Source organism: Alternaria hordeiaustralica (assembly GCF_023758085.1).
Source record: "Alternaria hordeiaustralica strain BMP 2776 chromosome Unknown scaffold_4, whole genome shotgun sequence".
Classification (NCBI taxonomy): domain Eukaryota; kingdom Fungi; phylum Ascomycota; class Dothideomycetes; order Pleosporales; family Pleosporaceae; genus Alternaria; species Alternaria hordeiaustralica.
The window spans coordinates 1,099,300-1,119,755 of record NW_026056776.1 but is presented as its reverse complement, the minus strand read 5'-3'; the positions used below and the strand labels follow the sequence as shown (position 1 = coordinate 1,119,755).

At 52.7% G+C, this 20,456-nt stretch overlaps 6 protein-coding genes across 6 annotated transcripts; 5 read left to right on the top strand and 1 right to left on the bottom strand.

Moving 5' to 3' along the window:
- Positions 1 to 438: 438 nt before the first annotated feature.
- J4E84_003151 (uncharacterized protein) lies at positions 439 to 3,084 on the bottom strand (the record flags this gene model as incomplete). Its single annotated transcript, XM_049385769.1, has 2 exons — positions 439 to 2,565; positions 2,614 to 3,084. 2 exons carry the CDS (start codon positions 3,082 to 3,084, stop codon positions 439 to 441), a joined length of 2,598 nt encoding a protein of 865 aa, XP_049246646.1.
- Positions 3,085 to 6,050: 2,966 nt separating this feature from the next.
- On the top strand, positions 6,051 to 7,435 carry J4E84_003150 (uncharacterized protein; the record flags this gene model as incomplete). Its single annotated transcript, XM_049385768.1, has 2 exons — positions 6,051 to 6,332; positions 6,383 to 7,435. The coding sequence occupies 2 exons, from the start codon at positions 6,051 to 6,053 to the stop codon at positions 7,433 to 7,435; spliced, it is 1,335 nt and encodes a 444-aa protein (XP_049246645.1).
- A 1,953-nt stretch (positions 7,436 to 9,388) lies between these two features.
- Positions 9,389 to 11,017, top strand: ERG6_2 (Delta(24)-sterol C-methyltransferase; the record flags this gene model as incomplete). Its single annotated transcript, XM_049385767.1, has 4 exons — positions 9,389 to 9,456; positions 9,536 to 10,592; positions 10,642 to 10,818; positions 10,865 to 11,017. 4 exons carry the CDS (start codon positions 9,389 to 9,391, stop codon positions 11,015 to 11,017), a joined length of 1,455 nt encoding a protein of 484 aa, XP_049246644.1.
- An 848-nt stretch (positions 11,018 to 11,865) lies between these two features.
- On the top strand, positions 11,866 to 12,737 carry J4E84_003148 (uncharacterized protein; the record flags this gene model as incomplete). The annotated part of the gene is made up of 3 exons (XM_049385766.1): positions 11,866 to 12,093; positions 12,146 to 12,217; positions 12,267 to 12,737. 3 exons carry the CDS (start codon positions 11,866 to 11,868, stop codon positions 12,735 to 12,737), a joined length of 771 nt encoding a protein of 256 aa, XP_049246643.1.
- A 581-nt stretch (positions 12,738 to 13,318) lies between these two features.
- On the top strand, positions 13,319 to 15,149 carry J4E84_003147 (uncharacterized protein; the record flags this gene model as incomplete). The annotated part of the gene is made up of 6 exons (XM_049385765.1): positions 13,319 to 13,424; positions 13,477 to 13,520; positions 13,592 to 13,685; positions 13,741 to 13,795; positions 13,860 to 14,952; positions 15,003 to 15,149. 6 exons carry the CDS (start codon positions 13,319 to 13,321, stop codon positions 15,147 to 15,149), a joined length of 1,539 nt encoding a protein of 512 aa, XP_049246642.1.
- A 1,209-nt stretch (positions 15,150 to 16,358) lies between these two features.
- On the top strand, positions 16,359 to 19,490 carry J4E84_003146 (uncharacterized protein; the record flags this gene model as incomplete). Its single annotated transcript, XM_049385764.1, has 4 exons — positions 16,359 to 16,439; positions 16,506 to 17,060; positions 17,107 to 17,841; positions 17,901 to 19,490. The coding sequence occupies 4 exons, from the start codon at positions 16,359 to 16,361 to the stop codon at positions 19,488 to 19,490; spliced, it is 2,961 nt and encodes a 986-aa protein (XP_049246641.1).
- Between the last annotated feature and the right edge of the window lie 966 nt (positions 19,491 to 20,456).

Here is a 20,456-nt window from a genome sequence, read left to right as displayed (position 1 = left end):
GGGATACTTGCTGTCAGAAGGCGGTACACTTCTCCGCGCAAGTCGTGTCCAGTCGCATATCATTCAGGCAAATTCCGTGTTGATTGCAGGCATAAGCGATGTTGTGGAACAGGATGAAGGAGGATGGTTAGGTCGACTCTGCTATTGCGTAAGCGCAGCCTGTCTCATAACGATGATTGCATGTTCAGAGAATGGAGACAAAGACGCTATGAGTAAGTGGCAAGAGCGAAGAGGCGTGTATGTAGAAGATCGTTGCATCGTTTGGTTATGGTATGACTACGGTTTTGCTAGAATGAGAGAAGCACACCAAACTAATGAGAGGGTATATAACATGCTTGTTGCGACCTTTTTGAACACCGGAACACCATGCATGAAGCTCGCTAACAGCAAAAGAAGTAAAGCACATAAGATGAGAAGAGCGTGAAAGTTGTGCTGCGTTTAATGTCGCCAAAGAGTTGACAGCCGGCGCTCTGTCTTGACGCCGCGGTCTTCCTCGTTGCGGGGTCTGAGTCGCGAGAAGGGCGCTTTGAAAGCGGTCGGAATTTTGGCCATGGATGGCGAAGTAGGGCCTGTCGGTAATCCAGGATTGGATCGTGCTTTTTGTTGTGTGAGAGTAGCTTTGTATTGCTCCCAGTAACCGGTGGGTGTCGCGATCGCGGGCGTGGAGAACCTTGAATCTTTCGCCGGCGATGTGGCATTATCCAAGACTGACGAGGTAGATTTTGATCTGTTTCGATACGGAAGATTGGGTCTCTTATCGGCAATGAGAGCGCGTGCCTCTTCGGCAGTGAAAGTGGGTCGTGTGTCGGGAAACAGGTTCATACGGGGTCGGGTGGGCGACGGCGGAGTGGAGACAGCCATGCCAATGGTCGAGTCGACTTGGGAGAGCTCATGGACATCATGAGTTACTTCTGATTTGTCCTTCTCGAAACCAAACTCAAACTCGGCTTTAGGGGACTGTTGTCGTAGGAGAGGATGTATATGGCTTTGTGCTGTGAGTGACATAGTGCCAGGTGACTCAAAAGAGACAAGTCCACCCAGAAGCCCACTCTCTTCTGCGGCGCTGACCTTACGAGTAGGGCTATCCGCAGATGCGCTGGACTTAGATGAGACCACACTCGCGCCTTCGCTCCATAGGGAGCTTGCTGTAGAGCTAGTACTGTCGGAACGGCTAGGAGGCTCGCCAGTGCGCGCCAGGTAGAGTGGATATGTGGCACGCTCGAGCTGAACAGAATCGAGTAGGGGTGTTCGGGGACGTGCGGCCGTGCTTGCTGTAGAACCCTGCCTGCTACGAGTGACTGAGGGTGTTCGTGATCGGAGCCAGGAGGTATCCAGTTCAGCCCCGCTCTCTGCAGTGATTGCCGTGGAATGCTCGGAATAGACAGAAGAGGTTTGGCGAGCGTGATCCTGCGAGGATGGGACAGAGTCTTTCGACCTGTCGCTAGTTTCCTGAACAACACCAGCAGGCTTCTGTGTAGTTTTCATTGTGAGGCTATTGCTCCGTGAGCCTCGAGTAGAAAGTGACCGTCGCGCTAGAGAACGCACAGAGGATGAACGAGGTAGTTGGGATATCCTAAGGGGCGCAACCTCCATGGATCCACGTCGACTCATGTTTTGCGGCGTAAAGTAATCTTCCCTTTGGCAGTCTGGCTCTATCGAATATATACTGCTTTGAGAGCCATCAGGACCTTCGTCGATGGCCACTGGCGTCTTAGCTGGAGGTGAGGCCAAAGGAGTCGTAGCAACGCTATTGGTAGTCGAGGTGGGCTCCGCAACGTAGCACAAAGCGTACTCCGGGCTTTCAGTATCGCGAACTTCTTTCGGCGCCCTAAGAGCGGACACAAGATACTGGAGAGTGCCATAGATCAAGAGCCACCTGACTTTACGCGCATCTGTTGCTGATACCTTGCCCTGGCGTTGACTGGGGCTGGTAGCATGCGCCTTCTCAAAGTGGATATATGCCTGCACGATGTTGGACTCCATCGCACTGGGCTCTATAACGTTCGTTGCCGCTGCTAGAGCACCATGCATGGTATCCTGTACATGCGTCTTGTTATACTGCGAGGCCAGAACCAGCTGTCTCAAGGCCTTTTGAGAGTTCGTTTTCTGGGAATTTGTTCTCTTCAGTGGCGAAGTGTATGTTGGTAGGAGAGGTAACGGGTGCGGCTGAGACTTGAAGCCATGTCGTTGATCGAACGTTGCAATGTTCTGCAAGACACAGATACCACCGCTAGCTGGTCTTTGGGAGGAGATATCGGCAGTCGAGTCGGTATCTACGAGGTAGTCGTACAGGTTCTGGAAGTCATAGTACATGGACTTGTACAGCGCTTTCGGGAAAGCGGCGCCCCGTGGTGGTGGCCAGTAGCCAAACTTGTCCACGTAGAAGGTATGCAAGAAGCGGCGGAACCGATCGAGATGGCTCCTGGCGCCGTCCGTCAATCCGAGGTGAGTCGGCGAGAGGTCTTCTTGTAGAAACCTGCTTAGTGCGGTCGATACGCGCCCGAGATGGCCGTCAACTTCGAGATGTGCGCGGGTGATCAATGCTTTGGTGAGCTTCGAAGTCAGCTACAACATGTTAGTACAGCGGCCTGAAGCAGTTGACGAGTTTCATACAACGTATTCCGGACTGAGAATTAAGCTGTCGCTCATACCGACGCAATGGGCAAATGCATCGACCCATATGTCTCTAAGTTTGAAATGCTCTGCGTAGTAGAGGCTTGCAAGAGCATAGTCCGTGCACTCCACCAGATCCCGGTATCCTTGGTTCTCAGCGTAGTCGAGGAAGTCTTGGTGGTTGTTTGGGTGACTTGGACGGAAGTGGTGTAAACGTTCCTGGACGTCTACGAATGCTTGGCCCATATGATCGCCTACGAGTGGTTTACCCAGAAGGAAGGCGAAGAAGTTGCGAGTCGCAATGTGCCGTCTAAATGAATTCTCTCGTGATAATTCCTCTGGAACTGGGATGAAGAGCTCGACGATGCTATGTTCGCCATTGGCGTTGGTAAGGGAGCTGGGCATTCGCCTCAGGTGCTGGAAAGCGGATCCCGGAGCAGACGCGATCTGCGCATCACATAGCTGGAGCATCGTCTCGCACTTCTTCTGTCGTAGAAGTCTGAACGGAATGCAGAAGGACGGGCCACGACGCGAAACCCCTTTCGCGTGTAGATGTACGAGGCAGTCTCCTTCCTCATACCACAACTCTGGATCCTTCCGGATTATTAGCTTAGCTTCCAAATGAAAGCTTCGTACATACCCTGCGTAATCCATGATCCCAATCGCTCACAGTACGGGTCAAGCCTGACCAGCGTTGTACTTTGGTTGGATGCATCGGCTTTGAAGGTGTAACAAGGCAGCTGGCGGACCTTGGTCGCGTTTCGGTAGCCCTGAGAGGTCCCTTGCCGATGCTATCTTCTACTAATGTAGAGGCAACGCGATCGCCAACCGCGAAGCTATGACGTGCGGCTGTAGGTGGGCTGGTATGGTGAGGTAGTGTAGATCCACTTGTCGATGCCGCGGAGACTACCTGATTCAAGGTCCTAGGGTCATCGAAACAAAGGGTACGAGAGAGGGACGATGTGCGGGCGGGGATTAGATATCCATGAGGCTCTTCCCCAATGCTAGCCTGACAAGACGGGATCGCTTCCGAAGCCATGCTGATCTAAATAGGAGTGTGCATGTGTAGTACCACAGATTGAGTTGCTCAACGAGCGGCGGCAGGGATGCCTAGTCTGCCGTGATGGAGTCGAAACTAAGCAGAAGTCTGTCGCAGCCGGGCGTGGGACAAAGCAACTATTGTATGTCGACAAACCCTTGTCGCGCGCTCAGCTATCGTGACGGCTGGGACGCGTCGCCGTCCGGCTCATGATGGCGTCTTTTGGTTGGCGAGGCTGCGTCTTGCGAGCCCGATTGAGTGTCTTGATGGGGCGATCTTGCCCAAATGGGGGATCGACCGCTCGTGGCTTGCGCGGGCTGCTTTCCTAGCGCCAGATATCTAGCTGTCAAGCATTTGTCTTTCGATCCAGATCATGTAGTCACTGCAGTCGTCGTGATCAGTTGTGTTCGAGACCGATGCATTTGCATTCAGCGCGCTCAGCCTCAGGATGCCAATGCACGGAGCTGAGACGTGTTCAGCCCAGATCTTACAAGCCTCAGTACAGTAGAGCATATGCGGGGAATTAGACGTTTCTGGGGATCTGACAAGAGTCCTCGGATGGCACGGTGCCGGGCGGTACTGGGCAATTTGACGATCTCGCCAACTGAGGGGTGGCGTTCTTGTGGCATCGCAAGGAAACCTCACCTATCGGCACCTATCGCCGACTCCATCGTCGGAGCAATCGGTCAACATGGATGCGTAATGTCGGACTTCGCGGGGATCAGATATCGCGTTCGACACGTACAGCAGAGTCGTTCATGCTATCATGCGAAGCGCGACGAATGACACGTCGCGTCGAGAGGTTGGGTGGGGAAGTCGTGGCGTACGCCATGATCGTCGCCCAAGGGTGCTCGGCTCTCCTCACTGCGCTTGCAGCTGGCATCCTTCGTCCACGCATCACAACTCAATCCGCTGCCATAGGCCTCCGATCGCACCAGCCGCCTGCCCATCGACGTCCCGCGTTATCTCTATTGACATCGTCTTGAAGATGCTCGAGTGGCTCGGTGACGATGGCCGCTGGCCTGTCCCCGCTTAACCACATTTCTTTTCTGGTCACGGAAACTCTATCAAGTACAGCAAACACATGCAGAATTCACACCGCAGGTTTTGTCATCATAGCTCGTATGCGCTGATGATGAAACATAGGATCTTGAGCACGGCATCAGCATCTGCGCTGGAGGCTTGCTCATCTTGGCCCATCACGCTGACGGTCGTGCCACCGCCATGTATGAGAATATAGTCCTAAGGCTCTGACCACTGCACGTACGCATTGCTTGACGCCTTCATAACGTCCCGAGCGCACGGCATGCGGCAACAACACCCAGGCCACCCGAGACAGTCTTCCCGCCATGCAGTCTCGTCCAAGGCATACTACCACACGAATCTGCTCGGACATTATCTCGAGGTCCACAAGTCTTGGGCCAGCAGATTACATTGTGCAGAATTGCTGTAGCTAGGGAATATGTTTGCTTTGATACGCAGGACTCATGCATTACAAATAAGCAGTTTGCATTGCATATGCTACCGCGGCCACCAGCTTATTCCCCGGCTCTAAGTTATGGGTGTACGACCAGACGATCGATGACCATGCGACCAGATGGAGTATGCAGGTGACCCTTGACTGCATATGTACAATCGCAACCGCGCGTCCTTTTCCCCCATCAGTGAGCATCCCGCTTCTGCGGACACGATGCAATCTTCATGAAGCACACCGCATTATGCATTACTGCTGCAGATGGAGCGCATCATATCTTTGAACGCTTTGTTGACAGGAATCCGGAGCTATCATCTTAATGTGTACAGTATTTGGTCGTTTGCTTCGTTAGACTGTCTCACTCATCTCTAGGCCTGGATGTTGTGGTAACAAGCAGCTTCTTCGACTTTCGCAGCACCATGGAGGTATCTGTGGTGCCTCACTTTGCAACGATTAGGCTGCTCTGAGTCAGTAAAGCTTGTCATCCTCAACGTCTTGCCCAGTTGCTGTGTCAGGCGTCACACTTAGAGCTGCGGGCTCGCACTTCTCACTGCCAGCTTCCATCTCGACAGCCTCCTCTCTGAATTATCTTCGATCACTTCGTTTAAGTGCAACGTCTTTCTTAGTATTTCCATTTCAACATTTTGTTTGCTCTTTGCAATGGTTTCACCCTCACTCGTCCTTTCCAGGGCGGTTGCCTTGCGCTTTCCTCCATACAACTCAAACAGGAAACCACGCTAGTAAAGTGAGCGCGCTTGTCCAATCATCGCCGAGCGCAAATCACGCTCACCACGACTCTACTCTCTCCCAGCAGTCGACACATAACCTGTATCAATAATTCAGACTTTGACAATCACTATTTCACATCAGCCTCAAATCAACTACTCTCGCGGTTTCCTCCCAGTCGTTCGAACTATCACCAACATGAGTAGCACCGGCAGCATTAGCAGCGAGGCGAGCATAGCGCGGAGTGTGGATAAGGACGACACAAGCGACAGCTCGTTGCACCTTCCCGACACAGAACCGACAGATGACAAGGAGCAAGTGGAAGGCGATGAATCCATAGCCGACGGGGCTGGTCGCAAGGAGGATGCGTCTGACAAGGAGCAAGAAACAAGCGCTATGATCGATGATGCGATCACATCCCACAACGAGAGGATCGGCCTGGATGAGGTGAGCCTGGAGGGTCCTGCTTCGTCGGTCACAGTAAGTATCCATTGTTCTGCATGCGTGGTACCTGAGTAACCCTGTATTAGCCTCAGCAACTCTGTCTGGTCGCGGATAGCATCCTCGGCTCTATGAGTGGAGTGGAAATAGCCATGCTTCAGCTTCGTGAATATGTCAAGACCGAGAACCAAGACTGCAAGCCGATCCATCAGTGGGCCAGATTCGAAGGCTATCGCGGCATCGATCGTGCGGTTGCCAATCTTGATAAAGCAGGCGCCAAGTTCGATGATGTTCATCTTCCTGCTAGCTTCGTCAAGACATATCTCAGTCGGGCTACCGAGATGTCACTCACTGTCAGCAAGGCCGCTGTATTCTGCATGGGTGCGATGAACGAACAATTTACTCACTTCATCGAGGAGACCAACGTATCGATTGACGCCGAGTCTAAGATTACGGAAGAGCTCAGGAAGCTTCTCAAGCATGGATCCAAGGCAACCTATAGCGTGTATGCGGCTCTCGATTTGCTCCGCAACAAGCTGCACGTCGATGAGACCAGTCATAGCCGCGATATTCCCATCATCGAAAAGCTGATTGTAGAGAGCGAGGCCCGCTTGAGCGCCTCACGCGAGAGCTCCTGGTGGACTATTGCCAAAGTAGTGCTCGGAGCAGCGACGAGCGCTGTCATTGCTCTCGCAGCAGCGCGCATGTACGGCACCAATGGCTTTGGTCTTGCACTCCCGACCGACTCCAACGGCACGCACTATCAGGTCCTCTCACTCGTCCAGCGTGCGCAAGCTTTGACCGACCTCACCGGCGAGCTCTACTCCATCAAAATTGACGATCTAGCCCAGCACTACAAGGAGCTCGAACTCGCCTCTGAGTCTCACGGTCTCCGAATCGACAATCTGGTAGAAGCACTGGGCGTCCCCAACGAGGAGGGTACCTACTTTTCATCAATGCCGGAGCCAGGGATGGGTTGCACTATGAGAAACGACCATTCCTGCGTTCCAGAGATCATGGCGGACGCTAACCGCCAGACCGAGAAACTGCGTAGCGAGCTGGAGCACATGCGCAAGAACATGCACCGTATGGACATTCGCCTCATGAAGCGCCTCGACAAGGTCGACAAGCGTGGTCTGTAGTAAGAATGAGCAATGCGAGCTCGAGCCACGGTAGTGGACCCTGGTGTTGCTGCTGTAAGCCACCACTCCAAAGATAGTGCACAGGGGCACACCGTCTTTTTGCTTCTTTACATGCGCACCAATACGGTACAGGGGTGGATCTGAGCGCTCGCATCCGTTGTCGTTACATGGCACTCCTGCATATGGATGGGATATGTGCGGTGAAATGGAAGCTGTTACGGGATTCAGTCTATCGTAAACCAAATGAATATCCCCTCAAACTCATTTACAGTCTTCACAGATGGACCCATCTGGATTTCTCTTGACCTGTCCACTCTCGCTCGCTTGACCCTGCTCTTGCTTCATCTCTGTATCTCGCTTTGTGTCTTCTGTCTTGTCTTCCTTCTTTTTTCCATGCTTGTCGGAATGTCCCAAGTCTCGTGATGGATCGATATGATCTCGTACTAACTGCTTCAAGACCTTCGTTTCTGCGACATATCAGTCCCGTTGCATCTTAAAGTATCCACTGGTACAACCAACCTGGGAAGCCTCCCTCAGTCTTCCTATCCCAAAGGAGCACTTTCTTGGCTTCAACATTCTGACCTTCTTCCGTTGGCGGCATATATGTCTTGGCAAGTCAGTGGTCATTACGACAGACCTCATTTCCTACATACCAACTCAACAGTAAACAGACCTCCCGTCGCAGGAATCAACGCGATTTCGCCAATCTGCAACCCAAATGTCGATAGAAGTTCTTGCCCAAACTGGTCGCGCATTAGCGAATGCTTCGCTAGCGGATATCACGGGAGAAGATACATAGGCAGCCCGCAACATCCACCGGCATTGCGTGCAGTACGTGATTGCGACGCGCGGTAAAGCGACTGGGGCAGATTGTGTTGATGCCATGGTTTTGCCCAGGTGAGTGTGTATGAGGGCTGAATCGCTCTTGCCGTTTCTGGGTCGGGTGGGAGGAAGAGTGTCGCTTATCGATAATTTGGGTGTGGCGTCATCGCAGGGCGGGCATGCGAACGACTGTCAACTGACAGGCTGCGCTAAGGTCGTATGAGAAGTTTAAATTATGGTTTCGTGTCTAAGTACGAGAAGTTGTTGCACTGCTTAAATTCACGGTGTTGGAGAGGCATCGCAATGATGGTAGTTTTGGCTGGGCGATGTCTAATCGGGTGAGAGCAGAGCGAGCTCAACATGTTAAGCCTCAGACTTGTCAGAGGCAAATCAATACGATTAAGCCACATAAAGGCTTGGTACCGATAGTGTTACGCAGAATCCAAGGAGCGTGTGCTTTCGAATGGAAGTGGGCCCAGCTACCTTACAGAGGGCAGAGAGGAACGTCGCCCACATGTAAGGTTGAAAAGCTAAACAAGAGGGCATAGGTTAGGCAGAGCACCAACCAACCCTTGTATCAAGCTGTAAAATTTACATCTCAGGGCTGACGTAGGTCATGTCTAAACTGGATCGTGTGTTGAGTTACGACACTTTCTACCACAAAGCCATTGTGTCTGCCAAGCTGGATGTTTGATCTCTTGGCCATAGAGAAGGTGATCAGCTCGATGTGCAGCGCGACGAACATGAAAAAAGAGCGGCAATGCGGATTGAATACCATCATCGACCCCACCAATCTCACCAGTTCTACAGGGCTGTTCGACGCCGGAAATCCAGATGCGTCGTTCGGTGTTTTCGGTGTTTCTCATCCCTGATCCGAGGGGAAGGTGCAGACAGCGGGTTCCTAAGACCGTGCGCTACAGGGTCCAATTGTTGTAATTTGCGGAGACGCTCCCATACTTCACACATCGCGCGCCCAAAACACACTTCAACTCGCGGGTAAAGGTGTGGTAATTTCTCCTTCTTGGATTCATTCTTCTGTCGCCGAATTGGTCTGCATCTCGCGACGATACCACACGTGTCGACCCATCCGCCTCTACCCCCCAATCCACGACTCCTTTCCTTTCGCCCATCATGCCGAGCCCTCTGAGCATGCTCTACTACGTCGTCCACCCCAATGAGTTACGGTCTATCATTCAATGGTAAGATACGACGCATCGCGACTTCTCTGCTCGCCTCCGGAGATCTGCGCAAACCCGAGCATTACTGACAACTCTCTAGGAAGGTATGGCACAACGCAGTACACGAGCGCGACGAATCGAAAGAATGCGAATCCCTTAAACGATGCTTCCACTTCCTCAACAAGACAAGCCGAAGTTTTGCCGCCGTCATCCTCGAACTGCACCCCGACCTTCTGGTGCCCGTCGCGCTATTCTACCTGGTCCTGCGCGGTTTGGACACAATCGAGGATGACATGACAATCCCTCTGGAGAAGAAGGAGCCGATCCTCCGCAACTTCGACGAGATTTTGGAGAAGGATGGGTGGAACTACACAGAGAACGGCCCCAACGAGAAGGACAGGCAGCTTCTGGTCGAGTTCAACGTGGTGATTGAGGAGTTCAAGAAGATCAAGCCCGTCTACCAGGACATCATCAAGGACATTACCAAGAAAATGGGCAACGGCATGGCAGACTACGCAAACAACGCTGAGTTCAACGCCGGCGTCAACACCATCAAGGACTACGAACTGTACTGCCATTACGTCGCAGGTCTGGTTGGTGAGGGTTGCACGCGCCTCTTCGTTGAGGCTGGTCTCGCGAACGCTGCGCTGCTCAAGAGACCGGAGCTGATGGAGTCCATGGGTCAATTCCTCCAGCAGGTCAACATCACTCGTGACATCAAGGAGGATCTGGACGACGGACGACGATTCTGGCCTAGGGAGATCTGGTCGAAGCACGTGGACAAGTTTGAGGATCTCTTCAAACCCGAGAACAAGCAGCAGGCCCTGAACTGTAGCTCAGAGATGATCCTGACTGCACTCACTCGGGCAGACGACTGCTTGTACTACCTGGCAGGTCTCCGAGAGCAGAGTGTGTTCAACTTCTGCGCTATCCCACAGTCCATGGCCATCGCGACGCTCGAGACCTGCTTCCAGAACTATGCTCTCTTCCAGAAGAACGTCAAGATCACCAAGGGCGAGGCGTGTCAGTTGATGGTTGAGTCAACACAAAACCTGCAGCTTGTCTGCGAGGTCTTCAGGCGGTATGCCCGCAAGATTGCGAGGAAGAACAACCCCCACGACCCCAACTTCCTCAAGATCAGCATCACCCTCGGAAGGGTAAGTCAAGACTGGTCTAGTTGAATGTACTCATACTAACAAATCCCAGATTGAGCAATTCATCGAGTCGATATTCCCGTCGCAACAGCCACCAGTGGACAAGAAGGCACCTGCCACCATCGAGGAGGCGGAGCGGAAACGGAAGGAGGACTCCGAGGCCAACTGGGACTTGGTCTACATTGTCGCCGCTGTTATTGGTACAGTTCTGGTCATCACATTCTTCATGGTACGTATCCCGACTGTGCTGCTTTGACTTTGCTAACAGCTTTTAGCTCTTCGTCGCCTGGCTCTGTGGTGCTCGCTTCGATATCGCTTACGAACAATTCAAGATGGAGTTCGGCAAGCTGATGGGAGTCATGGGCCTCGACAAGACGCCTCAAGCGGTTACAGAAGTCCACGAGACGCTGAACAAGAGCGAACTATGAGCGTCTCCCACGATTCTATGTATCATATGGGCGACCAATATTGCCATTTAGGGAAACTGGGCATATATAACTTACTAATGTATACTTTTCGCGCCATGTTCGCGCTTGGTTGGTGGTGAACGTGATGTTATAGCACGGATGTCAAATTCCAACCCTGCTCTTCCATAGCTGAGGTTGGGCCGTAGATGTGCTTATATTGAAACGCGTTTGCTCGGCGACGAGGCTGCTTGAGAGAAAGTTCATCGCCGACTTTGTCTCAAGCGGTAACGTGAACATCGTATGAAAAAATCGAACACTTTTTGGATAATAGAAACCCTCAAGATAGATGTCTTCTTGCAGATTGTTGTTTGCAGCCCGACAGTGAAAAAGAAATTCTTGGCAACTCTCATTTCGTCTCCCTCTCGTACAATGTGCATGACTGGAAAGATCAGCTAGTTGACATGCGCTGAAGTTAGTTCTGCTATGACATCAACCTGTTGCTTCCTTATGCCTTCCTTGTGTCATCTCTGAAACTGCCCCGGGAGTGTAGCGCGAGGTCCGTGCCAAGCAAGCCTAAAGGGTTCACACGAATTGCGACTGCACTGCATATTCTGCCCGACAGACACGCCCGCCACAAACGTCCACCGCACACTCGACCTTTCCCTCACCCGCCGCAAGACAGGCAGCAAAAGCCCGCGCCACGTCCCGTATAATCGCCCGGTGCGATTGCGACAGCCCCACCTTCACCTCATCCCGCCCACCACCAATCGCCTTAAATTACCACACGACCCGCAACCATCGTCTTTGGAGCCTCTTTACCGCCGCATTACCACATAATCCCCCTCCAATCCCAAAATACAACCTCCACAATGGCCGAAGTTGCATCAGCATCGCACGCCAACCAGCAGGTGCCGCTGGACACGATCCCCATCTCGCCTACTGAGAACTCGGGCGAGGGCCAGGAACAATCCTCCACCACCAACTCCGGCGGCGAGGGCGAGATCCGCACCGTCTTCCATGATCCCGAGAACTTCAACGTCAAGCACCCGCTTATGAACACATGGACGCTGTGGTTCACCAAGCCCCCGAGCGGCAAGGTACGACAATGTCTCGCCTCGCCTATGGCTTGTTTCATGCTAACAGGTGCAGGGCGACAACTGGGCCGAGCTGCTGAAGGAAGTCATCTCGTTTGACTCGGTCGAGGAGTTTTGGGGTATCTACGTAAGTTGGCTGCAGAGCAAGCGCAACCCGCAAGACTAACACTGCGCAGAACAACATCACCCCCACATCCGACCTCGCGCTCAAGTCCGACTACCACCTCTTCAAGAAGGGCATCAAGCCCGAGTGGGAGGACCCGCAGAACAAGCACGGCGGCAAATGGGCCTTCCAGTTCAGGGAGAAGAAGTCGGTCAACATCGATGCGCTCTGGCTCCATGTCATGCTCGCTGCCATCGGCGAGAACCTCGAGGATGAGGACGACAACGAGGTCATGGGTGTCGTCGTCAACGTGAGGCGAGGCTTCTACCGTATCGGTCTGTGGACACGCACCGTCGGCCGCGCCATCCCCGGTGATGCAGGCAAGGCCAGGACTCAGGAGAAGGGTAAGGAGATTCTACTGAAGATCGGAAAGCGGTTCAAGCAGGCTCTCCAGCTGAAGGAGAACGACGTTGTCGAATTCTCTGGCCATACCGAGGCTGCCAACGCGGGCAGCACTCGTGCGAAGGCCAAGTTCAGCGTCTAAAAGGTTCCACCACACATCCAACTCTGCCACACGATGCTTGCTGCTTGCAACATCCTCCGTCGTCCTCGGACACACGGCGCACTCCACCCCTGGGCTGCATTTTCTCGATTTATTCCCTGTTTGGTCTAAAAGTATCTCACTTAACGGTTCATGATACACGGACTGGATTTCTAGCATGGCGTCTGCATGGGCGGCGAAGGGTGACACTGGGTTCTCCACATGAATCATACGGCCATGGCGGGTCTGCCTCGAACGGGTGGGGTTCTGAGCTTGTATAGACTAGCTCTCTTATCTAGCATATCTACGAATGAGAGTGAACATGTATTTGAAAAGCAATTATTTGCAGGCATAATCATGTCCCCATCTACTACAGGACGAATGCAGAATCAATGCTCACGTACAAGTGACTGCCTGTCAAGGCGCTCGCATGGTCTTAGCGTGGTGACGTCGGCTGTGGCGGTGCAGCATTTTCACGGCGGGCAAGTATAGCCCGCCGACGCGCGCCCAACCAACGCATATGCTCTTGATCTCTCCCACCACTCACCCAAGGTCACTCACATTCGTAACCTACATTCGTAACCATGGTCGTTGAGACTGCATACTACGACGCCTTAGGCGTGCCGCCCACCGCAACGGAACTCGAAATCAAGAAGGCGTACCGCAAGCTCGCTATTAAACTTCACCCCGGTACATTGCGCAACGACTCTCCTCCAAGGCCCGCGGACTGATTTTGGTGTAGACAAGAACCCCGGCGACGAGACGGCGCACGCAAAGTTCCAAGAAGTACGTTCATCACCAGACTAGAGTGTTTGGCGAGCCTTTAAAAGAGGACTGCGGGGCTCACGGCGATACAGATTGGCGAGGCGTACCAAATACTCAGCGACGACCAGCTGCGCGCAGCATACGACAAATATGGAAAGGAGGGCGCGATGCCTAGTAGTGGATTCGGTACGGACAATACTTGGAGTAACGGTTGTAGGACACGCCGCTGACAACACAACAGAGGACCCATCGGAGTTCTTCACCATGATCTTTGGTGGAGAGGCCTTCGTGGACTGGTAGGTCATACCTCATGGCTCTCAGAAGCGATATCTATACTAGATCGAGAGCTGACACGTACAGGATCGGTGAGATCTCGTTGATGAAGGACCTGACCAAGACCATGGAAATCTCTCAACGCGAGATGGAAGAAGAAGCAGCCGCCCAAGCAGAAGCCGAGAAGGTTGAAGCCGAAAAGAACCCAGCAGCTACCGCAGCCGGTACTACGCCGCCCGCTGGCACCACAGAGCCCGCTGCCCCGAGTACTGCCGCCCAGGCTAAGGAAGCTGAAGCGGCAGCAGAGCGCGCAGCAGCACAGCCAGCAGATGCACCACCTGTGTACGCCGAAGCACCTCCAGTATACGCTGAGAGCGCCGCCGAGTCGTCTACCGCGCCCAGGGCGGCGTCGCCCCCATCCCGAACGAGCACCCCGAAAACACAAGGCATACCAATCCGCGCAGCTATCATGGACAAGTCGGAGGAAGACGCACGTATGGAAGCCCAAGGCATGACCGATGCTGAGAAGGAGCTACGGGAGAAGCAGAAAAAGAAGGCTGGTCTTACCAAGGAGCAGCGGGAAGAGCTCGCTGCATATGAGATGGAGCGTAAAAAGATTCGCGACGAACGTGTGTCGAACCTCGCCAAGAAGCTCGTCGACCGTATCTCAGTGTGGACTGAAACCGACAAGGCGACCGATGTCACCGCTGCCTTCAAGGAGAAGATTCACCTTGAGATCGAGAACCTCAAGATGGAGTCATTTGGTCTTGAAATCCTTCACGCCATTGGTGCCACATACATCATGAAGGCTTCCTCGTTCCTCAAGTCGCAAAAGTTCCTCGGGATTTCTGGCTTTTTCTCACGCATCAAGGATAAGGGAACTCTCGTCAAGGACACCTGGTCCACTATGTCTGCCGCCATAGACGCACAGCTTACCATGGAAGAGATGGCTAAGCTCGAGGAGCAAGGTGGCGAGGCATGGACAGACGAGAAGAAGGCTGAATACGAGAAGAGAGTTACTGGCAAGATTCTCGCCGCAGCCTGGAGGGGAAGCAAGTTTGAAATTCAGAGCGTACTGCGGGACGTGTGCGATACTGTCCTTAACGATAAGAAGATCAAACTGGAGAAGCGAGTGGAGCGAGCACATGCGCTGATGATCATCGGAGAGATGTTCCAGAAGGCATATCCACCACCTGTCACATCAAACAGACGTATGCTAACCAGATGCAGGCCGAGCGCGACCCCGAAGAAGAAGGCGACTTCATGGCCTTTGAACAACTTATGGCCGAGGCCGCCGCTAAGAAGGACGCCAAAGCCGATAAGCATCACCACCATCACGACAAGAAAGAGAAGGAGAAGAAAAAGGAGAAGGCATGAGAGTAAAACATCACCTCTGCATTTTTCCCCCGCAACTTTGCATACCCTCTCCTTCTTTTTCTTTCGGTGTTCGTGATATCCATAGATTCGTTTCTTTCTAGGGTGGGAATGGGGGGTTTGGTAGAAGCGCGAATCGCGTGTCTACTGACGTTCGCGATGAAGACTGTTTGGGATGACATGTGTAGCATGTTTGGCGATGGTTAGCGTGCGCGTGGATGGATGGATGGAGATAAGAGTAGGGTTGGCTTGAGTGGGCAGCAAGCTTAGGTCGGGGTTTGAACGTATACGATGCTGTTCTGTCCACGTATTGTTGTGTTGCTCATTTGACATGCGATCAACAGCTATGCTCCTTGTCTTGCATCCGCTCACGACTCCATTTACCTGTGAAGATAGACCCTGTACACTAGACAGGTTTGCACTGCCTCTATAGCATCTTTTTAGTGTGACTTCCCGTGCACATGCGCCTGCTGCGTAGCCTTTGCGCTGGAACAGATTGGTCTGGAACGATGACGTAGCGATACGATCCGCTTCGCTCCACTCATCTCGTCCCACTTGGTCACATCAAAAGTCCATCACAGCACTGCACTCGAGCTGATCATCATCTGGATCCCATCAATGCGATAGGCGTTATCGCACATTCAATTAATGCTACTTTGGGGGACCCTGCCAAGTCCCCTACAAGATACATGCAGTAATAGTGCACCAAAAAATTTCGGTCCCAAGTCTCGACCATTCAAACTAGCATGACCCCACGAAACAACTATTTTTAGGCTTCGGCTTTAGACAGAAGCCCAGATCGTATTGCACGCTCGCACGATGATGCCAGCACGCTTCAAAGCTTCTGACGCGGACTGTTTCTTTGACGGCCACAGACAGTGTTTGAGGCCCACAAGTTAGCGGCGGGAATGACGTCGTTTCGGCGGCGACGAGCGGAAGAAAGAGTGTTCTAGCACCCTGATGCGCCTTCCCAACAAAGAGCATCTGGGGGATCGTTACGCGTCCGGATTTTATTGGGAGGGTCTGGTCCTTTCTGCGTGGATCTAATTAGGCTTTCTCATGTGAACATTATTCCCTGGGTGACTTTTCTTTTCTCTTGTCCAACCACACCACGACCTTTTTTCTCATTCGCTGCATTTTCGAGTTCTTGGGACCGAACATTACAGCGACTTCTACTGATTACATTCGTTTGAAGAGGAGGGAAGTTCCAGTATGGGTGTCTGGAGGCGACAGAATGGCGAGAGTGGGACTGATAAGTTTCTCGACTTGATTGCGGATCCGTTCCAAGGTGAAGTAAGTACAGATCGACGACATACCATATGTTTACCGTCGCGCATACGCATACTGACTATTGCGTAGATCCAAGAGAACTCGATTTACGCCGCTATTGTCTATTCCTTCGTTATTTCCGGTCTGCTGGTCGTGGTGTTCTGCTTCCTTCGACCCCGCAACTCGCGAGTCTACGCGCCACGAGCGAAACATGCCGATGAGAAACACCGACCGAAGCCTTTGGACAAGAAGCCATTAAGTTGGTTGTCTGCGGTTAGGGATGTGAAAGAGCAGGAGTTGGTGGACACTATTGGTCTGGATGCGGTCGTGTTCCTACGGTTTCTTCGAATGCTCCGGAACATCTTCATTGTGTTGACGGCTGTTGGTTGTGGCATTCTGATACCGGTCAATGTTGTGGGGGGTTCGCCGCTGTACAAGCAGTGGAAGGAGATACCGACACTGATGAAGTTCACTCCGCAGTATATCTTTGGAAGGAAGTTTTGGGCGTACGTTGTGGTGGCGTATATCATCCAGGGGACTGTTTGCTTCTTCCTTTGGTGGAACTACAGGGCCATTCTGAAGCTCAGGCGCGCGTATTTCAATACTCAGGAATACAAGTCCAGTTTGCATTCGCGAACACTACTGGTAAGTATCACTAATATATTCCAGGGATCACGCTGACATCAGACAGCTAACACACGTTCCCGAATCATCGCGGACCGACGCTGGGCTTGTCGAGCTTGTCGAACAGGCGAAGCCTATCGATAGTATACCCCGGACAGTTATTGGACGCAATGTCAAGGATTTGCCCAAGCTAATTGAGGCGCATGATGATGCTGTCCGCTTGCTCGAGAAGCATTTGGCTGAGTACCTAAGTAACCCGAATAAGCTACCCGCCAAGCGCCCGACGTGCAAGGCTATGAAAGACGATCAGGCAGTCCGTGGCAAAGGCAAACTAGATGCGATCGATTACCTCACGGACCGAATCTCCAGGCTGGAGACGACGATCAAGGAAGTGCGGGAGGGTGTCGATATGCGAAATCCTATGCCATATGGATTCGCATCCTACGCACACATCGAGGATGCGCATGCAGTTGCGTACGCGACGAAGAAGAAGGGCCCAGCTGGCTGCGATGTTTACCTTGCGCCCAAACCACACGACCTGCTCTGGCAGAATCTTCCGATGACACGGAGAACTCGCAGGATACGTGCCTTCTGGGACGGTCTTTGGGTCGTCTTGTTCACCATCGCCTTCGTCGTGCCCAACATCTTGACTTCGGTTTTCCTGTCAGACTTCTCCCACTTGGGACTCGTTTGGCCAGCGTTCATGACGAATCTCCAAGCTCATCCCACTGGCTGGGCGATTGCGCAGGGTATCTTGGCTCCTTTGGTACAAACTCTAATGTATATGGGAGTACCCGTGGTGGTTAGTATACCCGCGAACCTTACTTGACCAGTAAGCTGACATGACATCCCCAATTCTAGTTTCGACGACTGTTCACGCACTCTGGAGATGTATCGAAGACATCCAGAGAACGCCATGTCACTGCTCGCCTCTATTCCTTCTTTGTGTTCAACAACCTCCTTGTCTTTTCCGTATTCGGTTCGGCCTGGCGGTTCGTGGCTGCGGTCATTGCTGCCCAGGATCAAGGCGTGTGGGAGGCCATCCAGGACGGTCATCTGTTCACCAAGGTTATGACTGGCTTGTGTAATGTGTCTACATTCTGGCTTACCTGGCAAATGCAACGCAACCTCGGTGCTGCTATCGATCTCTCGCAAGCTTGGATATTCGCTTGGTCCTGGATTCAGCGTACCTTCTTCTCACCAACTCCGCGGGAGCTCATCGAACTCAGTGCACCGCAACCATTCCCGTATGCCGACTACTACAACAACTACCTTTTCGTATCGACGGTTGGTCTCTGCATGGGCACACTACAGCCTATCATCTTCCCGGTGACAGCCTTTTACATTGCCATGGATTCCGTCTTCAAGAAGTATCTGCTTCAGTACGTTTTCATCACCAAGACCGAATCGGGCGGTAGATTTTGGAAGCTCCTGGTCAACCGCATGCTTTTCGCGGTTTGTTTCGCAAACGCAGTCATCGCGTTGGTTGTTGGAGCAAACGGTGTTGGGTCGATCGATTTCGATAATGTTCAAGTGAGGACTGGCAACATGCTCTACGCAATGATCCCATTGCCGTTCTTACTATTCGGTTTCAAGTGGTACTGCAGGCGAGCTTTCGACGACAAACTGCTGTATTACTCAACGCTCCCCTATTCCGATGTCGAAGGCTCTCATTCCGTGGACCACCCGAAATCCAAGAAGAGCACCAAGGTCTCGTCCCGCTATGGTCATCCTGCGCTCTACAAGAAGCTGCTTACGCCAATGGTCCACGCAAAGTCTCAGCACCTCCTGAAAGAGGTATACGGGCACCGTTCAAATGCTGATCGTGACATCTTCGATGCACCTCACCGCCGTTCGACCGACCGTGCCATGCCATCCACACCAGGCTATGATCGATTCGGCGACTACTTCATGACCGAAATGGACACTCACCAGCCAGGCAAGCATGCGACTGGTGGAACGGAGATGCCGCACATGGAAGTGGTCACCGAGTCAGAGCTCGACTTTGAGAACTTCAAGAAGCGTGCGGAGTTCCGTGAGCAATTTGGAGGTGACGGGGAGCTATACGGCCGACCCGAAGACATGTCAAGGCCTGGCACTCCATCTACGTTCACAACGCTCACCGAAATGGGTCCGTATGGACGCCGGGACTCACCGTCAGGGTCGAGGGCGTCAAGTCGAACAAGACTAGGAGATAAGGAGGAGCTAGAACAGGGGACAACATACGCTAAGGGATACCAGAAGACGCCGCGACCTGAGGAAGGCTTCGAAGAAGTTGGCATCGATGTCGACATTCCGGCGACGCCGTTTGATGCTGACGCCGTACTGCACGGTACGACTAGCCGCCAGCCGCTTGTCAGTGCGGACGAAAGGGATGGTGGCGTGGAATATTTCAACCGTGGACCTCAAGAAGAGGATACGAGTTATGAGCGCTTTAGACATGTTGGATGATATTGGGTAGGATAGACAAAACGCTAGATCTAATCATAATGTTTGTACAACTATATGGATGGTTCCAAGATACAATGCAATGTGATGTCAGTCTATTCTTCCGAGAAACTGGCAGCAACCGTTTTACAATTGCATCCTATCCCGATCCGCTTACCCTGTGGTGCTAAGCACTGAATCTGGATCCGATGGTATGTCACCGGTCACTTCGTCACCATCCCTCCCACGTGGACAACAAGACCGATGTGAGACCTAGTGAGTTTACCTCCTCGAGATAGGAAAAAGCCACCGGTTACAGTAATGCTGAGTATTTGATTGGTACACGTGAGAAGCAACAGCCATCCAAACAATGAGCTTCGTCAGCACAAGATCCAGACCCATCAAAGTCATTGCAATCGGATCATCACGAGACGAGCGCGCAAACAAGAAGACAAGATCCAGACAAAGAGCGTCTAAGCCCACGCCGTGGAACACAATAAGAGATTAGTAAGGCCGACACGCCAAGGGCGGGAATGCAGCCCGAGGGGGACACGGGATGAGCAGGAGCATTGGCGACTGTACGACATAATACTCCGCCTCCGCCCACCCAAAGCTGGGCACACAAGTATACAAGACACCACGACGCTGCCTATGCGACAACAAGACCGACCAAGACCGTCGCATGAGAGGAGAAGGCGCCTCGCAAGCATAAGCCCGAATGCGACGGACCACGTGGAATCACTTGGCAGGGTTCTTGTGAGAAAGCAGTCGACAAAGCGCGACGTTCCGACGATAAGACCGATAGTCAGGTCATTTTGTACAGTACCTCGTCGACGAGATCTGAATATAGTGCCAAGATCGGCATGGTGATGCTGGGCGTGGTGTTGCAAGCAGCAGCGCTATAGGGTTGGCTGGTCACTGGGTTTCCGCGCGGCTCGCCGTTACAGCTAAGGGCAGGGAAGGGGGAGGCTTGCGTGCTTGGAATGCGGA